Source organism: Nannospalax galili, unplaced genomic scaffold (assembly GCF_000622305.1).
Source record: "Nannospalax galili isolate Female #2095 unplaced genomic scaffold, S.galili_v1.0 scaffold1124, whole genome shotgun sequence".
NCBI classification, from domain to species: Eukaryota; Metazoa; Chordata; class Mammalia; order Rodentia; family Spalacidae; genus Nannospalax; species Nannospalax galili.
Genome location: NW_008351693.1, coordinates 2621506 through 2631694, shown reverse-complemented (window position 1 = coordinate 2631694; position 10189 = coordinate 2621506). Strand labels below are relative to the sequence as shown.

Here is a 10189-nt window from a genome sequence, read left to right as displayed (position 1 = left end):
CCTGCTGTATGGAGTTTAGTGTTAGTGTTGGTGGATAGTGAGGGAGTGTAAATTGGCACAGTCACTAAGAAAATGTATGGAAATTTGTCAAGAAACTAACAACAGAACTGCCACGTACACTGCTGTTCTTTGTACCAAAGGACCCGTGAACAGGGCAGGTGCTCGCACGTTCATGCTCATTGCTGCGCTGCTCATGGCAGCCGGCAGATGGAACCAGCCTAGTCTACCACCGCAGGGTATAGAGAACATGAGCTACTGGTGCACGATGGAGTTTTATTCGGCTATAAAGAAGAACAAATGTCATTTGTAGGAGATGGATGGAACTGAAGATAAACATGATAAGTGAAATAAGCTAGACTCAGATAAGCATTGTTTTCTTCACATGCAGAGCTAGACTCAAAAAGAAATATACATGTATACATACATACATATACATGCTTAAAAGTCGAAGGGAGGCTGTGGCAAGGAGGGAGAGGTCTGAAGGGAGAGGAGACAGGAAACCAAGAGAGGGTAATCAGGGAAGACAAACTTCTGCCTGTTTTCTGCAGAATCTGGATTGAACTCTACATGTACAATACATATATAAGACATCAGTGCAGAAGGGGAACCACTTGGGGAGAGAAAGGGACTAGTGAGATGGTGGGAGGGAACCAGAGAGGGCTAGCATGAAGAAGGGACATGATACAGATGCATGAACATGTCATAACTAATCCTATTCTGTATACTAGCTTTACAAGTTAATTTTTTAAAAGAGTTTTTGGGAAGATGGCAGTGGCTCTGCCTGGGTTGGCACCACCTGGGTTGGACGTGGCGATAACAGAGTAAGCAGGATCTGTTTTACAGATAGTCAAAAGGACTCACTGATGGGTCCTTTTGCAAAGGAAGAAAAAAAACCCACACACATCTTTAATCCCAGCACTCAGGAAGCAGAGGCAGGTGGATCTCTGAGATTAAAGCCAATCTGGTCTGTGTAGCAAGTTCAAGGCCAGCTGGGGCTACAGGGAGACCCTGTCTCAAAAAACAGTAAATCCCAGATTTCTGCCTTGAGCAATAGGGTAGAGAAGCAAGGGGCTGCTAATGAGGTGAGGACCAGTTGGTGTCCTGTTTTGTTTGTTCAATGTGCCAATGTCAGACGGACAGAAGAGGGAGGGAGTGTGGAGCTCAAAGGAGAGGCCAGGGCTAAAAATAATGATCTGGAAGTTGCTGACATGTACATGATAGTTAAAGTCATGGGACCAGATACATCTTTGGAGGAAGTATATAGCCCAGAGGCTGTGAGCAAATGGTGATGTACTCGTTTGTTTTTCCATTGCTGTGACAAAACACTCTGACCAATACCGAGTTGGGGAGGAAAGGGTTTATTTCACTTACATCTCCCAGGTCACAGTTCATCTGGGAGCCCAAGGTAGGAACTCAGGGAAGGAACCTGGAGCCAGGAGCTGGAGCACAGGCCATGGAGGAATGCTGCTTACTTGCCTGTTACCCTGGCCCCTGCTCAGCCTGCTTATGCAACACAGATCCACCTGTCCAGGGGTGGCATCGCCCACAGTGGGCTAGGCCCTCCCACATCACTCAAAAATCAAGAAAGTACCCCACATACATGGCCACAGTCCAGTTCAATGGAGGCAGTTCCCCAAGTGAGGCTCCCCCTACCCAGGTGTGTCAAATTGACAAGAAACGCTATCCAGCACAGGGGATTTACACCAGGAAACGGTTAACTCTGCTAGCAGAGTTGTTGGCAGCAGAGAACAGTGAGCACTGGCTTCGGACGCACCACATAAGGCTGCTGTGCAGAGAAGAGGATTGACAGCAGATTGATAGGCTCCATCAAATGGAAAACTGGTTCTGAAAGATCTAAGTGAGAGTGTGCTAAGTAGAATTGCCAGGAAGGACTTTGTTCTGTGAATGCTTCTGTATCAGAATTTACTAATGTTAAACCTGTTCCTTAGAATAGTTATCAGTGGAGAATAAGTTATACAGCTCAGTTGTAGAGGGTCTGCCTAGGGTGGGTGTGGGCGAGTTCAGTCCCAGCAACCTCATGAGCACATATGCATGTCCGCGCGCGCGCGCATGCACACACACACACACACACACACACACACACACACGCCTGTGTGAATGGTCCTATCACAATCCACTAAGGGTTTCTTTCTTTCCACTACAAGTCCCCCTCTCACCGCCATGTTTAACTCTTCATGTACTCTCTGTTTTTCTCCATTTTCCTGCCCGCTGCTCTGGCCAAGGCTACCCCTGGGCTTTACTTAGCCTAGTTGGCTGCCCCCAGCTTTAGCAGCTGATCTCTGCAGTTACACACATAAAATGACAAAGTGTCCTGTTGGGGGTTTTATTTGTTGGTATTTTCAGACCCCAGCTCTCAGCTCACGTGCTGGGAAATCATTCAGGAACACAGTGAACAGTTCTGAAGAGCAGAGAGATGCAGTTTGGGAAGCATCGTTGCTCCCGAACCTCAGGGATGAGGCTTTACCTGACCCATGTTCTTGGGTCTCTGCTCACTTGCTCTTGTTACTGTGCAGCACACCAAGTGTGACCAGTAAGTATTCTGTTGACTGAAGGAGCCAATGCGCATCTGTTCTAATCAGACGAATCCCTGAAGCCCTGAGAATCAACTGGAATCAGAGCAAACTTACTTGAGGTTCTACATGAAGGTCAGATGGGGATTTTATTTTCATAAGATCCTTAGACAGGTTCAGACTATAAAAACCCTGTAACAGGCTGCATCAGAAACTTGATTTTCTCTGTGCTCAGTTGTGGAGAATTTGGGATCAACTTTATTAACATCTGACAGAAGTAGGAAACTGTTGTGTTTACTAAGTATTCCTAAATGATAAGTATATTCTGAATTGTATTTGAAAGTCAACTTATTTTCATACATGCTATAAATATGCAGCCTCAGTAGTCGTAAAAGGAAGCGACCAGTATTCCATAAAGTAATGTCTGTCTTTTAAAAAGTCTGAAAGCGTTTTCTAAGATTTCATCACCGTGAACATTGGCATGTGCGGTGTGTAGAACAAGAGAACTGAAAACATTGGAACTTAATAGAAGTAGAAGTTCATTGAATTCAGAAAGAAGGGCTGAGAAACAAGTGAGCAGCTGTCAGGACTCCTTCCCCACACACCTACCACACACACTAGTCCTAGGAAAAGGTGCTAAAGCTCCCCACAGCCAAGTACCACTTTCTAAGGAAAAAGCACTAGATGGTTACCTCCATATAAGGGCCAGGTTGCAGCTTCTGTCTTGAACATAGTCTTTGGTCTTCTTGAGAAGCAATTCCACAAAGTCAGGATTACCTTTTCTGGCAAAAACCCAGTACAGAATTGTATTCACACATTATTTCAGTAAACTCAAGATTAAAACTGAGTTCAAAGCGGTGTCCTGATTTTCCCACAAATGCAACATACTCTGTGAGGGGTATGTCGGACCCGTCCACGTCGACATACCTCAGAATTGTTGCTAGTGTTCTGTAAATCCTGGGCTCCTGACAGTGATACCCCCACTGACCTAAAACCTGCAAGGAGGCTCTCTTAACAATCTTGTCAATGAGACTGGAAAAGTCTTACAGCATAATTTGGAAGAGTTATTCATTGCTTCTTAAGGATAGAATTGAAATCACAGGCAGTCATATTGTGCTCTTTCAGTTACATATTTTGCTAATGTGGTAGGCTGTACTCCACACACAGAAAGGGCCCTTCAGACTAGTCAGAGTAAAGATGGTGTTGGGTGACATCACAATACGTGCAGTCATCATCATAGGTCAGAAAAGTGAGGTCGTCTCTGTGACTGGTGAAATTTGAGAGAGACTTAGAGGACGGCAGTGGTGTGCAGGAGAGCTAAGATGAAAGGTTTCTAACTTTCTAAGAACTCAGCTCAAGCTACTCTGCATGTCTCAAGTACAAAAAGCACATTGCACACTTAGACTAGATAGTAGTTGGTAATAGGAGCCTAGTCAGCTATGACTCATGCTCTGCGTGAAGACTGCTCACTCTCAGTCCCCGGGGGCTCTTTCCCTCTATTTTATAGCTGAGGAGAATGATGAGATAGACTGACTAACTTGCCAGTAGGCACCACATCATCCCCAAATATGACACCATATTGAACAAAATTCAGAAACTTGGTTTTAGAATTTTAAATTTTGTGGAGATTTGTCCTCTACAAACCAGGCAGGATATGCATAAGTTGGATATTAAACATACTTCAGTCTCGGTGAGGAATCCTTGCCCAGTAATATATTAATTTGTTATCATGACTTAGTAGTTTGTCTTTCAGCTGCCTTCCTATGCCCATCACAGTGATCAGTCCTAAATGTAGTGACCTCGTGGATGCATGTTTAACACCTTAAATACCGACACATACTTAAATGGTCTATTTTCTTTTTGCATATTTTTCTTTAAATCACATGGCTATTTCTTCAGCAACAGAAAGTTATAACTTTGTGTTTATTAAAATATGCTTTGAGGGGGCTGGAGAGATGGTTCAGCAGTCAAGAGCACTGGCTGCTCTTGCAGAGGGCCCAGGTTCCATTCCCAGCACTTACATGCTTACTAACAACTGTCCGTAACTCCACTTCCAGAGAATCCGATGTCCTCTTCTGGTTTCCACAGGTGTTACATAGAATTGTCCTCCAACTGGCAAACTAGACTGGCAAGCTATAGTCCCGCCTCCTTCCCCAGCTTGCTTGCACCTGCCTGCCTAAGGTTACAAACTTGACTGTCGACCTTCCACAAGAAAAGGAGGGGCAGGGGAGGGAGTCACCCCTCCTACCCAATCAGTCAGCCTTAGTTGCATGAGGGGGAGGGACTAAGCCTATATACACAAAAAACCACCATGCATTGAGTCCTCTCACCATTTTGTGCAGCTGCTGGAAGGTCACAGAATCTATGTTGGGTGTGGACTTTCCAGTGCTGCCTTAAATGGGGGGCTGCCCAGTCTTCTGTAAGTAACCCTCTCCCCCACTGCTCTGTTAGTAAGCCCAATAAATTCACTAGGATTTTCCAAACTGTGATTTTGGAGAATTTGTACCTTGTTAAATATTAGCCAGAATGTAGTAAGTAGTCAAAAAGGGTATTGTGGGGCTGGAGAGACAGCTCAGTGCTTAAGAACACTTGCTGTTCTTCCAGAGGATCTAGATTCAATTCCCAGCACCCACATGGCAGCTAACAACTGACTGTAACTCCAGTTCCAGGGAATCTGACACCCTCTTCTGGTCTCTGCAGGGCATTGTACACACACAATGATGCATACAATGGTGCACTTACACACATGTCGGCAATACATGCATACACATAAAATAAAAGTAATAAATATTCTTAAAGGGTTGCTGTGTTATTTCGTCAGTCAGCTTGTAGTCATTCCTGATGCAGCATCACAAACTTCCTCACGACAACCTGCAGATGGATAATGCTAGCTGTCACACTGAATCCCGGGAGCAATGTGAGGGGACACTGAGTTCTTAGCTACTTGCCTTATTGCGTATTGACTATATTACCTGCCTGCATGTATGTAAGTGCACCCATACTGTGCAATGCCTGCCAAAGTCAGAAGAAGGAATTAGATCCCCAGGAACTAGAGTTATGGATGGTTGTTAGCCATCATGTGGGTTCTGGGAATTGAACACAGGTCCTCTGCAAGAGCAGCCAGTGCTTTTAACCACTAAGCCATCTCCCCAGCCCCTGGTTCTCACTCTTTACTGGTTTGTGGTTGAGGAAACTGAGGTTTAGACAGATTAAGCCACTTGCATGAGGCTATGAACCTAGCGGGTAGCAGTAGTTGGATCCAAAGCTGCATCCACAGTCTTGCTGTGCTGCCTCACACAGGTGTGGCTGAAGATGCTTCTGTCTCTGGCCGTGAGAAGTCCTTCCCAGGAAAACGTCAACATCTGCTCCCTCCTCATAAGGTCCCAACCACAAACTATAGCTTGATTCCATGGATGTTCACCCTGGGAAACCAGTGAGCCTACTGGGCTTACTTACAGAGCATGGGTGAGGGGTTCCTGGCAGGAGCGTGGGTGTCACTAGAGGAGTTGTGTTGGAAGGCCTGTATGTCACATGGATGACAGCTTCCCCATAGCTGCATAGGAGTCCTTCTCAACCTCCCCCACCTGTACGTTCCCGAGACCCAGAAGCCACATGCAATTAGGGCAGAATTACGCACATATGCCTGGGAGGAGCAGCTGGACACTGAGGTGAGGCCCATTGACGTCCCCCCTCCTCTGAGGGAATGTCCAGAGACCATAGGTGCCTTGTGGTGGCCTCTTGCAAGCACGCAAGCTGATCTGACAAAGACGGAGGCCGCTTTGCCCTGAGGATTGTAGTCTATCCACAGCACCTGTTTCTCGAAAACGCTTAGGAAAAATCCTTGAAATCCTTTCCATTTTGGTATGGCTACAACATCTAAACCCCTCAGGAAAATCCTTACAAGCCTAATGGTATTACGAAAGTGTTTAATAGTGTTACTAAATGTCCTGCCCTAACAACGTGTAAAGAAAAAGGCCTTTGTTCAAGAACGTGATTCTGAGAGTAATCAAAACAGGTTCTCAGAGTAGCTCAGTTCCCCTCTTAGCTCAAGTGGACGCTGAGTCAGTCACCTTAACGTGGTATCACATAACTGCCACAGCTACTCAGGCTTCTGGAGGGAAAGCCATGTCAAGCCCATTTGTTATGTGGAAGATTTACATTGAAAGTTATTATCATTCAATAATCCTTGGGCTGGTTTTCTTTTTAAGATATCTAAATCTAAGCTGGCTGGCCCAACATGTTTTTGTGGGGCTAGCTTGTAACTCCCTATATAGCTCAGGCTAGCCTCATAGTCACAGTCATCCTCCTGCTTCCTGCCTCACCCTACTGAGATCTGGAGTTAGGCCTCAACTACTGCCCTGGGTTGCAGCACATTTTGTTAATGTGAAAGCAGTATGGTCTCCCAGCACTGCCTTAAAGAGTAGGGACGTCTCAGGGCAGAACTACATAGGGAGAGGAGGAGAGGAGGTCACTCATCCGAGGAGCAGCTTTGGGCACAAAAGACTGGCTGAACCTTCCCCAGAGATGAATCTTACAAGCAAATCACAGGTGAGTGGCACAGTTGTATAATTCCACCAAACTGGAAAACAGATGTCAGTACACGAGGGTGGCTTTTAGTGGGCTCATAGCAGTTTTATACAATTAAGTTTGAAGAAATTCTTCCTTGTCAATGAAGCTTCTGTTAGTCCTTCCCCCAGGCTTTGCCATTCTCAGTACATATTTAAAAGAAGATTAAAAAAGTAAAGACATAATTGAGAGAACAGGGATTCACTGACATGTAAACATCAGTAAAATTAGTGTGTATTTCCAAAGGCAGGCTGTGTTTCTTTAGCCCTGTGCTAGTTGAAAAAGAATATCTCTGGGCTGGAGAGATGGCTCCCAGCTAAAAACACTTGCTGCTCCTGCAGAGGACCTAAATTTGGTTCCCAGCACCCACAGCAGGTGGCTCACAAATGCATGTAACGTCAGCTCCAGGGATCCAAGGCCCACACGTGTGTGTGTATGCATAAATAAATCTTTAAAAAGATGAAAAGTATATCTCAAGATACATTCCAACCTGACTTTTTTTCTGTTCTGTTCATGTGTTGAAGCAGTCTTCAAGAAACACCGAACTTTGGGTTCCCTCAGAATCTTGATTGGCACAGAGCTAAAGGAAAGTGACCAGACTTGTCCCTTCCTCGGGAACCTAGTTAGAGTTTGTAACAAGGTTTTTATTTTTGTTTTTTAATTTTCTGTACCTGTGTGTGGTGTGCATGTGTGTATGCATGTTCTCATGGACATGTGAGCATGGGTATGGAGGTAGAGATTGACATTGGGTATCTTCCTTGATTGCTCTCCACCTTATATATGGAGGCAGCGTCTCTCACTTGATCCGGAGCTCACTGGTTCCGTTAGTCAGCTAGCTAGCTTGCTCTAGAGGGTCCCTGTCTTCTTCTCTGGAATGCTGAGATTATAGGTGGGATGCCAAGCCTGCTTGACGTTTACTTGGGTCCTGTCCTGGGGATCTGAACTCCAGCTTACACTTGTGCAGCAAACGCCTTACCCCAAGCCATCTCTCCAGGTTCTGTAATATGACTTAAAAATTATTATTATTTTATGTGTATGCATGTATTGTCTGCTTGTAGGTAAGTGCACCCGTGTTATGCAGTGCCTGTGGGGGACAAAAGAGGTTGTTGGATCCCCTGGAACTGGAGTTAAGACAGTTGTTAGCTGCCATGTGCGTGCTGGGATTTGAACTTACGCCTTCTGTAAGAACAACCAGAGTTCTTAACCGCTGAGCCATCTACCCAGCCCAAGATTTTAAATCTCAACTGAAGGTCAGTTTTTATCTCAAAATTTTTAGCTCAGCTATTTTAATTCACAGATTCTTGACCAATTTATATGTAAGTTTTCCTTGGGATTAAATCTAACCCTTAGACTCGTCATTTGTGACAGGGAGAGAACACAAAATACCTAGTACCATCACTGCATTGTAAGGAAAAACACAAATGGTTTGATATCGAGTATCAGAACTGAGTTGCAGAGATGGCTTAGTGATTAAGAGCACCGGTTGCTTTTGTAGAGGACCAGGATTCATTTCCCAGCACCCACATGGCAGTTCACCCCAATCCTTTACTCCAGTTCCAGGGGTCAAATGCCCTTTTCTGGCTTCTGCTGGCACTGCATGCACATGACACAATGGAGGCAGAACACTCATGCACAAAAAATGAAAATAAATAAAAAAATATTAAAACCAAAACTTGGGTTAGGGATATAGTTCAATTGTAGAACACTTACCTAGTATGCACAAGGCCCTGAGATCTGGCCCCACTGAAAAAGCAATAAAAATAAAATATACCTAATAATTAGTCCAATGTCTAATCCTTTAAATTTATACTCAAAGGTTTTGTGAAGACTGATTGATATTCTAGGGTTTATTTGTAAACCCCTAAAGTCTACTAACAGGTACTTATCTGTCACTCATGTGCTGAGCTAGGCAAGGCTCTTCGAGGTGACAGTATGTTAGTGGTACTTACTCCAGTCCTCACTTTTCTTCCTTGTTTTATGAAACAGGATCTTGATATAGAGCCTTGGCTGGTCTGGAATTCACTGTGTAGACCAGGCTGGCCTTGAATTCAGAGATGCCCCTGTCTTTGCTTCCCAAGGACTGGGATTAAAGATCTGTAGAACCACACCCAGCCCAGCCTTGTTTCTGTGTAGAAGTCATAGGCCTTTCATTTAGGTTAAGACTGTAACAAGGTTCCTAGCTGCTGTCCTTCCCCAATGAAGTCCCACCATGGGTACGTCTGTTAGGGTTTTAATTCTGTCAGACATCTTTTAAATTCTTTTTTTCTTATTATTGTATGTGAATGAGGGGCTGGAGAGATAGCACAGTGGTTAAGAGCGCTGGCGGTTTTTGCAGAAGACCTGGGTTTAAATCCCAGCACCACATGGTGGCTAAGAACGAACATCTCAGATGATACAGAAACATGAGATCATTGGAAGTTACACTAAATGGTCAGTGGAGCACTGACTTCTGAGAGTCAGAAAATCTGTGGCATGAACTCATTGCGTACTTCTTTAATGTCGTCTGCTTCTGTACTTTCAGATGATGAGGGATCTACGTTTCCCGGCCTTTGCTAAGCCACAGTGAATGGCACCTTCTATCATTTTTTTCTAGGTCATGATCAAGTTCTCCGCATTCAACAGGAACTGTGCTTGGTGCATGAACTGACTTGGGGAGAATAAAACATCTTTTAAAAGATGCTTAAATTTCCTTCTATAAATTTAACATGACAATTCATTAAGTTCCTCTTTTAGATCAGCCAGTAAGGTTTCATTTTTTTTAATCTCTCTCTCTCTCTCTCTCTCTCTCTCTCTCTCTGTGTGTGTGTGTGTGTGTGTGTGTGTGTGTGTGTGTGTGTGTGCGTGTGTGCATGTGCAGGTGAATGTGCCTGGGCACAAGTGCAGAGGCTAGAAGCAGGCATCCAGTGTCATCCTTTATCACTCCCCACCTACTCCTTTGAGGCAGGGTCTGTCCGTGAGCTCAGGACTCACATTTCTCAGCCCCAGTGACCCTCCTGTCCTTATCTCTCCTTGTGGCTGGGGTTTGTGTGCAGGAGATGCATGCTTGTTATGTAGGTTCTAAGATCTGTACTCCAGTCTTTAGGATTGCGTAG

General features: G+C 44.7%; 1 protein-coding gene across 1 annotated transcript in view; it reads right to left on the bottom strand.

Annotated features, from left to right (window-relative positions):
- The window catches only part of Asb17 (ankyrin repeat and SOCS box containing 17), a 13896-nt gene extending 10293 nt beyond the window's left edge, over window positions 1–3603 (bottom strand). Inside the window, 3 exon segments of the mRNA XM_008848658.1 lie at window positions 3224–3348; window positions 3350–3564; window positions 3567–3603. Of these exon segments, the coding sequence (XP_008846880.1) occupies window positions 3224–3348; window positions 3350–3564; window positions 3567–3603 (377 nt within the window).
- Window positions 3604–10189: the final 6586 nt, after the last annotated feature.